A 17,333-nucleotide genomic window follows, 5' to 3' on the forward strand; every position below is an offset into this window, starting at 1 on the left:
TAAAAATAATCATTAGTTGCAGGCTTGCTCCATCTCTTTTGTCTATAATCCCTGTCTGCATTTACACCACAGTTCAGAAACTACTGTTGGTCACTCAAATTGTTTGTGTGTGGTTGCATGTGTGTCTATGCAACCTAATTTTACCCTGCACTTCCCTGTTTGTCTTCAGAGGAAGTTAAAGAGCACATGGGTAACGTTTTTCTCTTGAATTCTTTCAGGACTTTTTGCTTTTTTTTTGTTGTTGTCGTTTTTCGTTTTCTTCCTTTCTTTCTCCTCTTTCTCTTTTCCTCCAGGGAATGTCAGGTCTGTGGTACACACACAAAGGCAGCGGACAGGAAACAAAGTGATTTGTGTTGAATGGCGAAATGGAGAGCGCTGCTGGCGTCATGTCAGTCCGTCATATCCTGACATTATAGCTTGTAGTCTGTGTGTGTGTGTGTGTTAGTAAATATAGTGTATTCTGTCAGGGATGAGACACTGTTGAAACACTCAACTTAAACATGGTGTCCCCTGTCTGGTGTCCACTGGCCTGTAATTCTTCTAGTGTGTGTGTGTGTGTGTGTGTGTGTGTGTGTGTGTGTGTGTGTGTGTGTGTGTGTGTGTACTTTAACTTGACCGTTGTTTTCCATAATCATTGAACTGCAGTGTGTTATTTACATGGCGGAAGATGCTTCTGTGCATATTGTGCGCGTCTGTGGACGAAATGTGTTTCTGTGCGTGTGTGTAAAACCAGATCTTTCTCCTTATAAAGGTCACATTCTGATAGACAAAAGCCGGTCTGTCCTCTTTGCTGATACACAGGAACAAACGGATGCCTCTTGACCTCAGACTCGGATCGCCATCAATGGATTCCTTTGAGTATATGTGTGTGTCTGCACTGACCATTTTGAATTTGACTTGATAACTTCGTTAACAAATCTTTTGTACTGCAGGTTTGGCCAATATTTGCAACATACGCTCAGTGTTTTTATCTTTATTTTAGATGTGATAGGCTTCTGTAAACGGTTAAATCTGCTGGTAAGATAAAATAAATTCCGCTAAATGCCCGATCTACTTTTTCAAGGGATCAGTTTAGAGTCAGGTCTTCCTTTAGCATGACAACACTATCGGTAGATTGTCACCTTTGGTTCACACTCTTTTAAACATGCGTCTGCACATCTCATCAGCTCAACAGTTCAATATCTCCTGTGGCCACATGGACGCAGCAGCCTGGTCTTTCCTGTTTGCCGTGTTGATTCATGTCTTGACTCTTGAGTTTGGTTATGTCACAGAACCATTTACTCCTGTGGAGAACCTGAGGCACAACATCCCTGACGTTATGCATGACATTATTAGTGTAGATAGCAGAGGGCTGATATCTTCAGACCAGAAGACACACTTGTTATCTCTGCCAGGCGTGAGCCTGAGGGGATCGTACGTTTGGTTTTATGTGAGTGTTGAGCCTGTCTGTCTTGAAAATACTTTGATCACAATAGGCTTGATTTTAGAAACAAACATTTTCGTTGCTTTTGGAAAATTTGGCACATTTCTGTTGAAGTGTGACAGAGCTTCCCCACTGATCTCTGGACTGGCTTTACATTGCTTGGGGCTCCCCTGGTGACCTTTGGGGCCCTATGCAACAGCATGGTCCACAAATCACAAGAAACGGTCCTGAATATAGCATACACTTGCCAAGACATGATAAATCTGATAGCTCAATGTCATAAAGTTTACTTGTAAAAAAACTCATTTCAATTAAATGCATGCTTCTTATCTTAAATTACTGCTGACCATATTTGAAATGCACACTGACTTTTAATGACAGTTTTTACAAGCTTCAAGGCAACCACTGATATCAGTTCAAGCCAGTGCAGCACGAAAATCAACTGGGACATAAAACCAAAGTAGATAAGTCAGCATTTTTGGTGAAGTTACCTTGGTGTCCTGGGGTCATGCAGTTGAGAGCAGGATCTGTTTTAAAACAACCATCTTGTTAGTATGTTGAACTTGTTGGAGGCTCAGACAGCTGACATCTGAGTCGGCCGTTGAAGCATTTACGAGCCACGCTTTTGGAAAATAAAGCCCAGAAGAAAAACAATCAGCAAATGTTGTTGTCGTGAAAGAAAAGATGTGGATTTGATCGTTTCTGGCTTTGAACTAACATCTCAGCAGCAGAACAACATTTTTAGAGTTTGGTTGTGGGTTTATTGTTAGAATTAGGTTAAAGTCCTGGATTACAGCTGGAATGTAGTCACTAAAAGGTCTGGACTGGTGTAGTCAAACAACTTTGTGTTTTTGTGTATGAACAGTAGGCACGAGGCAGATCTACAATGAGCCAGCTCTTACCTAACATTGATTTCCTAGGTAAAAGAATCCAGCTGCTTTCCTCTGGCTTTTCATCAGAACTGAAACCAAATGAAGCCAGATGTTTCCTGCTGGCTTCAGTCGCTGTACAAGTTTTACTGCTGCTCCAACTTCACCAACAGAGACTCTGTGTGTGAGTGTGAGTGTGAGAGTGTGTGTGTGTGTGTGTGTGTGTGTGTGTGTGTGTGTGTGTGTGTTAATGTGAGGTAATGTAATTGTGGTGAACACATGTAAACCTTTTTTCCCTCTCTTTATAACAAGGCCTGTTTTTTCACAGTTCTTTGTGCTCTCTGTCTTTCTACCCCCATCTTTGCCTGGCAGAACTCCTGCTTGGAGAAAGTTGGTGAAAGTTTGAAAGTTTGAAAGTTGTCTGTGGATAAATGAGGTTGTTGCACTGTATCATAGGATACAGCACAACACCAAAGTAAGGTACAAATAGTAGGAGCAAATTGTTGGCCATAAACATGTAAAACCAACACGGTATTAAGTACAAATGTATGAAATGAACAATTAACAGCACATACAAGATGCACAGTAAATCTATGTAAATGGGGTGTTTCAGGAGTAGGGTTGTAAAATTTGTTTATTTTCCTTTAACCGATAGCTGACGAGGTTAGCAATCAATTAATTGACTCATCAATAATGACCATTTGGACTTCAGTAGAATTCTATAATGTTGATGCAGTTCATCAATAGTCTCTTAAAAACACAGCTCTTTTGAGAACAAACAACAGTAATGTGACAGTAGGTGGTGCTTTTGGCTAACTGTAATGTAAACTCTAAGAATTTAAATGTGGAAATGTCACAACCCGGTCAGTCGTCCTTACCAACTCTTGAATGCACCTCCCTCTGGACCACAGCCTGCATGTGCACTCATGATGGTGATCATGTGATGTGACTGTAAGCTGAAAAACTCTCAATGTCCTTGTCATTTTCCATTACAGTGTTGTAGATAGTGATCTTGGCATCTCATTTATATGAGAAGAATTGTAGAATTTATGTGCAGGGAATTTGCAACCCCTCAGTCCTCCTACTGACTCTATGTTGCACTTACCCCCCCGAGGCAACAGCACTCCTCTCTGGCAATGAGAGCAGAGTAACAAGAAAATCACAGCCGTCAGTGATACTAATATTTCAGGTTCTGGTTATCAATGGCTAGGGGCTGATTTTAAAATGATGGATGCGCCTGGGCACTACAGTGAATTACAGAGTACAGAGTCCCGGGGCGTAAGGGAGCTAAAGTGTTAAAATGTCTTTTCTCCATTTTAAGTTTTTTTTAAGACAATTCTATGGGTATATTAGTTATGTAAAACATTAACTTATGAAGCAGAAACAATTTAAACAAACAGAAAAATAAAACAATAAGGCTCTCACTTTTACTGCCATTTCTAGACTAACAAGGCAGATCAAATCAAACTGAGAAAACCTGTGAGCTCTGGAGAAACGGTACCCAAAACATAGATTCTTGGTTAATGAATCAGTTAAATTCTCAAAAGTGATTAATCAGTAACATCCCCAGACGGGAGAAAAAGAGTCTGTAAGACAGTTGGACTCCCTTAAGTCCCAAAATGTAGTCCTTATCATGTTAGGTGGATTGTGTGTTTAAGTCAGTGCATGGTCTGGTACAACCCTGCATAACTTTAAGAATAGGTGTGAGGATTCTTCATGTCTGATATGAGACAAGATGCCTGTACATTCAGATAGACTAAATACTGTCACAGTGACAGGACTCTGTTTCTTGAGCTGTAACATGTTATAATACATGTTCATTTGGTTTGTCCCAAAAAATTGACCATTGAATATTAAAACTAGAAGAGACAGACCTATCTCCATCTATCTTGCAATATTAACTGAACTGAAAAATGATTTGTGTATCCTCCCTGAGATTTGGATCCCCTCCATAGTGTACTGTGCTCTTCCCTGGCTCTTACTCCAACCTTGCTCAAAGTTTCATAAAAATTGGGTCAGCAATTTTTCCATAATCCTGCTGACAGACGGATAAATACATGGCACCAATAACATAACCTTCCTGGCAAAGGTAATAAGTCAAATAAGTTTCAGACACGAGATTATCTTTTGTTCCTGAATGAAATCTGAAGCTGTTGCTTGTCTTTGGAACTGCCAGGTCTGGTATGATGTGTGCTGTAGAGGAGGCACTGCTTCAGATCCTAAATCAAATAATCTGTCTTCAACACAACTTTCCACATGTTTAACAAATGTTTTGCGGTTTTGCGTTGTCAAATTGAAATATGGACACTGGTCCCAAATTATTGGGATTAGGCTGTGAACATTGAGATGTAATTAAGGATCAGTTAGTCACCGTTAAGAATTTAACCAATTACAAATGTTAATCAATAATGTATGTTGCCATTTCTCCAGAGTTCACAGGTTTTCTCACAGTTTAGTTTGGCCTCCCTCGTTTCATTTAATTTCGTTAATTGTAACTGTTGTAAAATGAAGAAAAAACATGCATTTCTTATGTTAATAAATGTTAATGTTTAATCGATTGTTTTCAACTGTCAGTGAAAGAAAAATGCACAAGATTTGCGAGCCGAATTGTAATAATGAAAAATAAATTGAGCAGCTCTTGGTCATGCTTTGTCCCAGTGGATGAGGCACTGGCTCCTCGCCGTCTTTAATTCAGAGGACATATCAGAGCAGGAGGAAGAGGAGGACAAAACAAAGGGGAATTAACAAGAGAGGATGTGTAGGTCAGGGGAGGCAAGGTGTGTGAGACAAAGAAAAAGAAATAAAGACAATGTACTGTTTTAAAATTAAACATTCAAGAAAGGAGGAAGAACAGGGTGTCCATTATAGTCCAGTCAGTGATTTGACTCAGGGAAGATCGAGTGAACATTCAAGGTTTTCTGTGATCCCAGGAGACATGCAAACATATAAAAACCCCTTATATATGTAGTAGATCAAGGTACACACTGCACTGTATATGTACAGTTCAGGGTTACCCTTACCCTAAAATGGCCTTTATTTTATTCCAAACCAAAAACAAAAGATAATTTTGGGGTATGTGAGGACATGATCAGTGTGGAGGGAGACATTCCAAGCACTTCAGTGTCGACCCACAATATAATGCATCACTTAAAGCCCACAGTAATAACACTGTAGCACCCTGTCTGTTCATGGCAGCAGTCATGATATTGTCAGGACAAGCAGGTCTGTCGGGACCTCCATGCACAGCTGGAGATCAGGCTGCAGGTCCTGAATGTCGGTGCCGGGATGATCCGTTAGAAGTGGGCTCTCCGCTTTACAAGACAAGTTTGGAAAAGTTCCTAAATATGTCACGAGTTTGCCGTTTGAATGAGATGATATGAAATGATTGTCAGTGGTTATGACGGCTGCTGACAGTAACGAGGTATGTAGTGGTGTTACTGTGGAGTGCAGAAGCAACAGTTCAGTGATTTTTTTACGTGAAGCGGCATCAGAACAAAATGTTGGAGGTGTAGAAGCTTGTGGTTCTGCATCCTGGACACTTGAAATATTTCACTGATGAAGCAGAGATCTCTTCTCGTTTGTCACTTGACATTTTGTTCCTCTTGTGCTGGTGTTTCTTTGTGTTGCAGTCTTCAAGCCCCTGGTTTGGTGTGAAGAGGAGGGCGTCATGGCTCTCAGGGGAATTCATTCTCATTTGGTTTTTGGAAAGAATGTGTGATTCAGTCCACAAATATGAAGAGACGTTGTGCTTCACATTTCCATAACTATACAACTACAGTCTCAGTCTACAGGCCGCAGCAGCACGTTGAGCATATTTCTCATATCCTGTGGATACCAACAAAAGAGCCATTCTGTCATTTATGAAGACTTTGACTTATAGGTCACGATTCAGGATTTTGTTTGTTCCTTAATCATTTGTTTGGGTCCCATGGCAGGTTCTGGTCCTGAGTTTTGATTGGATTTTTTTTGTTTGTTTTAAAAGCTGACTTTGCGGATGGATGGATGCTGTGTTGTCTGTTACAGTGATTCAACAAGTTTCTTCATGTTAGCCACATGTAGATATATCAAGCAGGCAAAATTTTGCTTACTTACTCTTCTACAATTTGAACCAGTAAAATTATTACCGTTACTATTAAATCATCCCATTTACATCTGGTATTAAAATTGTGTCTGTATTCAAATATATTATCCACATGTTCAACTATGTGATCTTGTCTTTGTGTTGACACCTGGTACTTTAATGGATTCTTATTATCCTTGTTGAGGACAGCTCTCTGTCCTCCAGAACAAAACTTGCAAGCAAGGAATTTGAAATGGCAGCAAATCAGCCCCTATAAAAAAAAATCTGAGTTTATAAACTTTATGAAACATTGTCTATGACATACGCTTGATTTGCCTCTTCTTGTAAATTTAATACATTTATTCCTTTCTTTGAAAATATTCCATCAGTTTGTTCCAGTGTGTTGCAGTACCAGTGTGTAGTCTACTCTGAGACTACATATATTGCTGTTAGCAGCAGATCAGCTGTACACAGTTGTGCACACCATTGCTCACAGTTCTGTTGAATGACACGTCTTTTGGAGCTTTCATGGCAGACCTGTCTCTTTCAGCCTTCTTCACTGGTCACTCTCTAAATTTGTTGTGTTGTGTGTTTGTGCTGATTTGGCGACAGTACTGACGTGATATATCTCCCCGGCACCTTGGCATCCTGACAGCATGTTTAAGTGACATTTAAACAGTGTCTCACAAATGAACAAAAAGAAAAATGTACAATTGAAACCTGTGGAATAATTCCTTGTCCTTCCTAATACTGTTATACATTTACAGTATGTTCTCATGGCGTTCAAAATGTAAATCCTACTGTCCTGATCAATTAAATGATCCAACTGTTTTAAAAGCCTGGTTGCTAATAAATAATTAGCAAATTTCTGTGATATCGGGGTGAACTGCAGCTATTCAGCTGCCACTGGTGTCAGTTGCATAACAACATACTGTACTCTAATCGGAGTCAGCAAGCAAGCATCAGACACACACAGCTAGTTGTACACTGTGTCCTTGAGAGAGAGAGCGTGTGTGCGCGTGTGTGCGTGTGTGTGTGTGTGTGTGTGTGTGTGTGTGTGTGTGTGTGTGTGTGTGTGTGTGTGTGTGTGAGTGTGAGTGAGTGAAGTAAAGTTCTGCTAGCTGATCGTGTTGCAGTATAAATATTGAGCTGACATCATGTCACAGTGACTTCAGTGATGCTGATGTTTAGCTCCTCTCTCAGAGAGCACTTAAGTCTTTTTAACCTGTGCGTGGCCTCAGTCTTCCTCTTACTGTTTTTATAAAACCGTTCTCCAGTGAATGCCAAAGCGTAGCAACATGTTTTGTATACATGACTCAGTTTAGTTTAGGGATGCCTGATATTGCATTTTTCCAATATGTGATATGCCAGTATTTTCTAACCCATTTTATCTGATGCGGATATATTTTTACTTCAGACGGCAAACATGCTCATATCATGTATGCATAAGTACAGTGTCATCCTATCTATCATATCAGCAAAAAAAAAACATTTTGGGACAAACAGTATTTAATTTCTAAAGCCTTTACTGGCCAATACTGATGATATTTTTGTGCATCCCTAGTTTAGTCACTTGTATTGTAATATATATATTCTGATCAAAGAGAGAGAAGATTTGTGGGTCAAAGTTTGTTAAATAAATGTTTGGAGAAAAGGTCATTATCTACTTATATGTGGCATTAACACTCTTTTACATCATGATCGTCAGCTCACAAAAACACCTGTGTATGTTCAAAGGTTCAGCTGTTCAGAAAACTCTTTGGTTTGCATTTAAAAGAAACAACACCTTTAATATACTGTTTAGTTTATCAGTTCAAGCCAAGTAACTTTATTGGCATGAACAAAAATATCTCTATTGACTTTTCTTCTTCTCTAAAACCAGAGTAAACACAACAATCGCACACAGATGTATGTATATAAAACAGACATGATGGTGAAGGGGATGAATAGGTTTATGTAATATCACTGTTTTTAAACCAGATGTTATCTCTGCATTGTGTCTGTAATCATAAATAAATCTAATTTATGGCCTTTTGTATCTCCTCTGTCTCCCAGGTATCCCCAAACCTCGCACCACCACAGAGCGAGTATTTGCATCAGCTGCCACGGGTCCTACAACGTCCAACTCCAAAACAACAGCCAATCAACAGCCAGCATCAGGGTCGGTCGGACGACCCGCAGCACCCGCCGCATCAAAACTTCCTGTTAAAGGATTACCCACAAGCCACAGTTCCTCGTCTCTGGGAAGCAACGAGAACAATGGAGCCACAAGCAAAGGTGAGGAGGCCAGAGTGCGTGTGTATATTTTAGATGAGTGCTCTTCCTCTCTCTCACTCTCACTCACACACATGCTTTCTTCCGCAAACACGCATACATGCACACACACATTTTCAGATTCCCCAGGGTGAGTGAGTGTGAGTGTGTGTAACACGGGGAAATACGCAGTCAGTTCCTCTCTGACTAGCACAATGTTTGTACAAGAATCTCTGTGAACTTCAGCACACTCTTAAGAGATGATTGTCTACATTGTAAATGACTCTGTGTGTGTGTGTGTGTGTGTGTGTGTGTGTGTGTGTCCGTCCGTCCGTCCGTCCGTCCGTCCGTCCGTCCGTCCAATCCACTCTGAGGGCAGGAGAGATGTTTCCTTGTCCCTGATTAGGATTAAGAATTGTACATGACTTGCTTGTACTGTGTGTGTTCATGTTGGGACAAATCCACCCTATACAAACTCTAAACGCTGGGCCTTGTTCAAGAACCATTTGTATGACCAGTTCATTGTTAAGTGGTGTGTATGAGTGATTTAGGAGAACTTGTCACATTCACCGGTTTTCATGCATTTTGAATTTTCGCTTTGGTAAGAACATGATTTCCGAGTTGTCCAGACCTGTCGTAGGAGTCATCATGTGCAGTCAGTCTGCTGTTATCAAAACCAAAGTTTTAGATTTTTGACAGAATAATTCATTAGTTTGAAGACATTTTGAGTTTGAAAAATAACGTAATTCATGGGAAGATCCTCCATTAAAATGCCAGACGGTGCAAGAACATTTTCATAGGAGGACACAATAAATGCCATAATAGTGTGTGAATTACTGCACATTTCGCTGCAGAGAACACACCGTAGGTGGACCATTTTGCATGTTTAATTGTTTGATGGCACGAAGGAGAAAATAATTCCAACCTGTTAAACCAAACTGTTTGTACTCTGAATCTCCCTGAGTGCCAAAACCATCCACACAGAGGATGGAGCCACTGGACTAAAACAAAAGACTGGCTTATTTAAGTGAAGGCAGCACAGCCACAAGACAAGTTTGCGTTTGAGACTTTACATCTACACATAAAAAACAGCTGGATGCAGGAAAAGTTTGGGGAAAATGTGCACACTTGGAAATGTAGAGAAGAGAAGAAGCCGTGTGACTAAAACAGAGCAAACCATAACTGAAAGTGAGTGTTTCAAATGTGTGATGTACAGAAGTGTTACTATCCCATATTTTTGTCTTTTCAAAATGTAGTCATATATTTAGGATCTGGAAAATCACGATGGTGATGGTGGTGGGTTTTTTTTTAGTTGCATATAATTTATTCCTTCCCCAAAAAAGAACAGTCACATATTGGACCCAGCACTGAGTGCTTTTTGTCACTAAAAGAAGCATTCATTTGTGGCGGGGATCTCCACACATTTTTCTCATTTGGCCTCCCAGACTTGCTGTTAATGGACTCTACCAACCCTTACTAAACATGACTACAAAAACAGACTGACAACCATGAGATGTGGCTCTGAAAAAAGCTAGTGAGTGCAGTTGAGATTACTTTTGTCACACAGAAATATTGACATTCCTAAACAACCCTTCCTGTAGTAAGATGTGATGAAAAGTGTGACTCTACGTGTTTTCTTATCTTCTCTGCTCTCACTCACACAATGACACATCCCAGTGATGGTTACAGATCACCAGGTTGTTATGGTAACTAGATTACATTTGAGATTCCCAGTTCCCATGGTAATATTTAGGTTCTATATTTATTTGTATCAGAGAGGAGCATCAGTATCGTACACCTCCACACACCTGCTTGTATGTGCCTTTTCTAAACACAGTTATAATGAATTCAATTTTTTATCACATGGTGTATGTGTGAAAGGTTGAGACTCTGAGAACCGTACACATGGCAATCAGGAATCTACCAGTGTGTAAGTCTTTTCTTATCATGGGTCTCAACGGAAAATACGGTATACAAATACACTCTATCTGTTTTATTTTACGGTGTGGAAATAAATTTGCATGATATCCTTTGATGAATAGATGTATAGCTGAGATACACTGAATGTGCTGTTGGTTAAATTTGAAGCTTGTTTTTGCCAGTTTGTGCTCCACAGAGCTCATCTGCTGCTCTGCATCATGCACCGCCACATGGACGTTGTTGTTGTTGTTGTTTTTTTCTGCAAATCTGGATCTGTTTTTAATTACAAAGAATAGAACACAACACCAGAAATTACTCTTGCTTATTACACCTCCACTTTTATCTGGCTAATCTGTCCTTATAAATCTCTGGTCAGATACAACAAGTGACCTGTAGGTGTCGGCAGGGTGATAGAAACGAATAATTAAAATAACAGTGGACAGAAACAAGAAAACAAGACATTTTTTTTCTCTCTGTCCTCTGTCGGTAGATTGACATTAAGCAACCCCTTCACACATCCTTTAACACACAGTCTCCCTCCAACACAACACACACACAAACATCTGATAAAGCCCACATGCTTTCATTTCTCTTATCTCCCATTAGTACAAATAATAGTGACCTTAGACAGATAACAGTGTTGATGTTGACAGTTATAATCAGCATCCTAATCTAATCTCTGAATGATGACAGAGTTTCTTTACGGGGGGTTATATATTAGAAAGTGTATGTTGAGTAGGTGGGCGGACATGTCTTTACTCACAGAGGTCATATTTATTATATGTACAAGGAGAGAAATCGCAAGAACATACTGTGAGTACTGCTCTCTGCTGAGCCATCATCCTCCCACGCACCACCTCAGTTTTACTGCTCAGAGGCTGTTTTCTGAGAGCTCTGAACATAGTAACTCTGAGCGAGGTAATGACAGAAACTTTATCTTAGTGAGGAGGTTTTGTGAGGTATAACTAATTGTTTTAAAAAGTGTGATTGGTTGATCCAAAAAAAAAAAGAGAAAAAAGTGTACTATTGCAAAAAAAAAAGCGCTCGTGGGGACAAGGGGAATTGAATGGATAGTGAAATCCAGGTCTACTTGTGGAATTCAGTCAGTATTTAGACGTGTAATTATGAATTCTATTATGTAATAAACATCGCTGTTGAATAAAGTGTAAGCCATAGCCAAGCCTATTCACATGATGATAGTTTTTATTTATTAATGTTTATTACCATGCTGGTAATTCTAGTACTTAATATATTTGATATTAATGGGGGAGTCTGCTCTGTCCATGAGTGCCCTGTGAGCCTACGAGGTTTAGACATCCTGGAAATGACCTGAACTGTGTCACAATACCAGACTGTGAAAGTGCTGCAATTGTTTGGAAAAATGCAACAGTACAACAGCATTGACTTCGGTCTGTCACAATCTTCATCAGCAGTGATAATACAAATACCTTAGTGCATTTCTGCAGTGGGTGGGAGACATTTGTGTATCTCTTATGAGATCAACCACAAACATTATCCCTGCATGATCTAATCTGTGGTGTTTCATTAGCTCACTGTTGTCCAGCATTTGGAGAATATTTCTCTTTTCTCTTTCTTTCTGCCATTTTCTCTCTCCTTAAGCTCTGTTAAGGGCTATGGTGGTTTGTGAATAACTTTAATCTTTACCAGAATCTAGTCTTAACTTTAAGGGAATATTCTTTGAAAATGTCATAATTCTAAGAGTTTTCTTAGAATTTCGTCACAAGGAGCAACTCTTTGTACTAGGAAGTTTGTGAATGCAGCCCCAGTTCTCTTCTCTGCAACAGAGGTTAGAAAGTAATTTGGGTAGTAGTGATGATTTGTCCATGATATCAGACTCTGGTCTCTTTATCTTCTTGTCTCTCCTTTTTCTCTATTTATTTACCTTATTCTCTTTGTCAGATATATTATTATTTATGGAATTCACAACCCTGATGTTCAAAAAAACCTGACACCATGAACACCCACTCCAAAGTTCTGCTCTTCCATCTGTTCTCAGTATTTTCTTTTCTTCATATTTTAATATCTCCTGTATCTTCTTTCCTTCAGCTTCTCCAACATCTCCAGGAGCTCCAGCACCAGCAGGCACCAAGCCAGATGAACGGTCCAGCAGAAGCACACTTCCCATGGTCAGCCAGAGCACAGCGAAGCCCCTCGTGTCCAGCACTGCAGCTCCCAGCAGCAACAGTGCTCCCAGTGACGCAGTTCCCGGTGCTACCAGTGGTGTCACTGCTGCCCCGAAGCCTCCTGCAATGAGGACCAGAGCTCTGTCACTGCAGGCCAGAACCACTGCCACAGGTCAGTAAACCACATTCTTCACACCAAGCAAATTTATAGACAACACTGTAAGCTTACCCATTTACTCACTGCTTTATTTCAGTTGCTGATAAAATTACAGCTGTGTATGTTTGAAGGCTGGTTTCAGTGTTTTCATGAGGGATAATGTACAGTAAGCAGGTTAATATGAGGAAGTAAACCCCTGGAGAGGTCTTAAATCACCCTGAAGGGGTTTATTTCATCATAATGACCGACTCGCTGTGCATTATCCTGCTTATCACACAGCTTATCACTAAAACAATAAGTTGACACAAAATATTGTTTTAAAAAGGATTTTATTGATTTAAAAATTATTTTATTGCTCCTTCAGAGCCTGTGATCAGAACTGCATCCATAGCAACAGTCTGTTTCTCATAGCAACAGTCAGAACTGGATTGGTTTTGATGCTGTGACAGACATTGTATTGTGTTGGGCTACAACAAACTATCATTTTCATAATCTATTACTATGAAAAATGCTCATCACAAATATCCAAGGCCTCCAGATTTCTTTTTTGGTCCAACCAACAGTCCAAAACCCAAAGACTCTCCATTTACTGTCATAAATGACAAAGAAAAGCAGCAGGTCCTCACAATTAAAAAGGCTGAACCAGCAAATGTTGTTGTCCATCACTCTGAGTTGAAGTTAGACAATGCATGTATAAAAAGGCGACCGGTTTCCACATGAACCTGTCAGTATTTATTTTCTGTCATCATGGGCAGGTTTGTTGATGTCACAAGACCGCAGTTTATCTTAAAATTCTTTCGTTCAAAAACCAAATGTGAGGGAAAAGAAAATTTTTTCTCTGCAGAATGACATCCATCCATACATAATAATACATTTATTCAATACAGTATCAACAATTTTTGTATTTTTAACATTTTTCATTGTGCTTTTAATTAATAATTTGCAAAACAGAAAATACTAATGGACTATGGAGAACAGATTTAAATCCTGCAATTACAGAGCTAATTATTGCAAGTACTTTTTCATACACTTCCTGTGAAAATGCACAGTTTTGTTTTGTAAATGATTTGTTTGATGCTCTATTTCATTTTTGTGATGTTGGTGTATGAAGGTTGGGACAATTCTAGATGTGTGCACCTTTTCCGTTTCCTCATTCTGTGTATGAATATATCAACTCTGCAACTTCCACCCACAACAGTGACTGTTTAGCAGGATGGCTTTGTAACACACCAGACTTTTCACTTGCATCAGAGGACAGAAGCAGACAGTTGTTTCAGTGGTGTACCCTGTCTCGGTCTGAGACTGGATAATACACGAGATCCTATGACAGAGGGAGTGAGGGCCAAAGACAGACTCTAATAGAGAAATTGAGAAGCTAGCTGTTAAAAATTAAAGACTGAAGAACAAGAAAAGGATGGTGGAAGATAAAAAAACAACAAAAAAAACCCAACAATCTCCTGGTCTGGCTTCCCTGACTTGAAATGTTTTGTCTCAGTTTTTCAGCTCAGTGACCCACCATCTCTCAGGAGAGAGGGCTCATGGTTGACTTGTTTTCACAGTTGTAGCTCCCTTAACTGCAACAGGACAGTTTGAGCATCAGTGTCTGACCAGTGAGTGAAACGGAGCCCTCCAGAGAAGCTCTGCAATGGGCTTTGACTACTTCTGCATCCTCTTCCACAGGTCTGAAGGCCCCGACAGTAACCAACCACAGCACAGCCAAGACAGCAGCCGCCAATCAGACCGCAGCAAAGACGGCTTCTGCTGCCAATCAGCTGGCGAAGCCGGCATCCCAGTATCCCTTGCAAAGAAGCGGCTCAGCAAGACTCAGTCGACTGAACAGCACAGGTAAGGATGTGTGAGAGGCTGTTTGTATGACTGTTACCTGTGCGTGTGCTCGTCCTGCGTGTTGGCAAGGAGAGATGTTTGTGCTGCAGGTGTGTCAGCTTCTCAAAACCGCATTAATCCCAGGATTCTTGGCAATGGCTACAATGGCAAACCTCCAGCGTTCTCACAGCTACTGGATGTGATTTGTTTGCTTTGATGTGTGGGTGAATCTTGAAACCAAAGCACCTGAAGCTGTGAACCTGTTTCATTTGGTATTCTGAACGTGTTTGGCAGAGCAACACTCTGTGCCAAACAAGGATGATTTTACTTAAAACACTTAAAGAGGTTTCTGTTAACTTTGTAGTTTGTGCGTGTGGTATTAACAGTGGGTTGGATTGTACACCAGGGTTTTGGTGATGTGGCTCTTTTTAAAACCCAATGCTAATTGCATTTAGTTTGACACTCTTGATGGTTATTATTTTATGCAGATACAACCCCAATTCAAAAAAGTTGGGGTTTGTAAAACGTAAATAAAAACAAAATGCAATAATATGCAAATCCTTTTTGACCAATATTTAATTGAATATAGTACAAAGACAAAATATTTAATGTTCAAACTGACTAACTTTATTGTTTTTTGTAAATATGCACTCATTCTTTAATTTGATGCCTGCAACATGCTCATAAAACATGGCCAGATACATCATCTTTTCCTTTAGTAAGTGTTTAGGAATTGAGGACACGTACTGTTAAAGTTTTGAAAGGGAATTTTTTTTTTCCTTTCTTGCTTGATATACAACTTCAGGTGCTCAACAGTCCAGGGTCTTAGTTGTTGTATGTTGTGCTTCATGATGTGCCACACACTGGGCTGCAGGCAGGTCAGTCTATTACCCGAACTCTAATATTACAAAGTCACCTGTTGTAACACATGCAGAATGTATCTTGGCAATTTCTTGCTGAAATAAACGGGGAAGTCTCTGCAAAAAAAAAGTCCTCTGAATGGCAGCATATGTTGCTCTAAAACCCGTATGTACTTTGCAGGATTAATACTGGCTGCTAGTTACCCATGTCAACAACACTAACCCATACAAATGTCTTTCAGTGTGACTGTTTCCAAGGAAGGAAACAACAATATGTAGATGCTTATGTTGAATCTGATCACAGTTCAGGTTTAGTGCTTTTCATACATGAACTTTTAGCAGAGAAATTATTCTCTGTTTCCTGCCCAGGGACTACAGATGAAATAGCTAACTCTGGTGTGGCTAAGTAGCTGTGCACTGTCCCTGTTAAATACATAAAATAAATAAATAAAACTTTTTAGAAAAAAGTCTTGCTCATAGAATTCAGGGCTAGACGCTAATTACACTGTCCAAGATTCTGAATTTGTTGTCTTAAATTGAACTTCTGTGAAAACAGTACAGAAAAAGCTAATGCAACTTAATTCGACCTTCTTTAACTGGAACACTTGTTTGTGATGTGGTGTTTTTCTGAAGGCATTGTGTATTGTCTATGCACACCACAGTATGTCATGTTGCATTAGCAGTTTGACTAGGCTTAGTGACCCCATACTTTAGTAGCCCCAAGGCACAAAGGAATTAGGATGTTTCTGAAATTATAATGTTGGGTTGACAAAGGCTCGCAGTATGGGGCTAAAACTTAACGACATGGAATATTTGGTGGCTAGTGGCCACAGAGTGACTTTTTGTGGCCACGGGTCATCGGTTCATGGTTAATGTCAAACCCCGGAATTTAACTATTGTCAGTGTTGTGGACTGTATCAGTCCTGAAACCTGTCTTGAGTGATAGAGAGCTGTTGTAGTTGGTTGGCTGTGTGCAGGTACAACAATCTGAAAACTGTGCAGTTCAACTGTAAGCTGCCTGTGCTCTGTAGCATCCTGTATACTGAGTACGACTTCCAACAGTGAAATGAGATTATTCCATTAATTCCAAACCACACTGCTGGATGTTTACCGTTCAGCTGCACACACACAAACTCGCATATTTGGGTTGACTGACTAAGGCCCCTGGAAGCTTAAGCAATCATAATTATCATCCCGCTGCAGTCTCTCTGTAATTATTCTGCTGCTCCTGACACACACTTGTGCACACAGACACACACACATTATGTTCTTTGAATTTGGAGTGGATGGAACCACATTTTCAAATCATTGCAATACTTAAGTTGGATTTAATCTTTAGTGCTGTTTAATGCGCTGAAACACTCAGTTCTCAACCAGTAAACACTCACGTTCACTGGTTGATTGATCCAAGCAGTCAGAAAATTACAAAAAAAACTCACTTTAGAAATGATTTTGGTATCAAGACAATAATTTCTGCTAGTAGCAGATACATGTGCACTCACAGATGTTGTGTTAGTGTTGGAGCTACTGGTTTCCTCCATGCAGGCCCACTGTGAAGCCAGGGCCTGTGGTTGAGGCCTCTCCCAATGTGGTGACTCTGGTCTGGGCCCGGGCGCCTGGCTGCCTCCCTCCTGTGGCCGGTCCTTGAAGTCTCTCTGGGGCATGTGGGGAGCCGCTACTCACAGACATGCTGTCACACTCATGATGGCAGTCAGCCCGCACTTCATACACCCCACGCATTTGATTCATACACCTCTCTCTCTCATTGACACACACCACAGCAACCCTCAGGCGACAGTGGTTAGCAGTGTGGGCTTTTACAG

General features: G+C 40.2%; 1 protein-coding gene across 4 annotated transcripts in view; it reads left to right on the forward strand.

Moving 5' to 3' along the window:
* LOC146330182 (uncharacterized) overlaps window positions 1-17,333 on the forward strand; it is an 80,351-nt gene that overhangs the window by 24,683 nt on the left and 38,335 nt on the right. For all 4 annotated transcript variants that reach the window (XM_084715673.1, XM_084715674.1, XM_084715672.1 and 1 more), the window contains exons 5-7: window positions 8,408-8,629; window positions 12,593-12,841; window positions 14,507-14,671. In XM_084715673.1, coding sequence (XP_084571799.1) covers window positions 8,408-8,629; window positions 12,593-12,841; window positions 14,507-14,671 — 636 coding nt within the window. The remainder of the gene's footprint in view (window positions 1-8,407; window positions 8,630-12,592; window positions 12,842-14,506; window positions 14,672-17,333) is intronic.

This window comes from Lutjanus erythropterus, chromosome 3 (assembly GCF_056507025.1).
Source record: "Lutjanus erythropterus isolate fLutEry1 chromosome 3, fLutEry1.hap2, whole genome shotgun sequence".
Taxonomy (NCBI): domain Eukaryota; kingdom Metazoa; phylum Chordata; class Actinopteri; order Lutjaniformes; family Lutjanidae; genus Lutjanus; species Lutjanus erythropterus.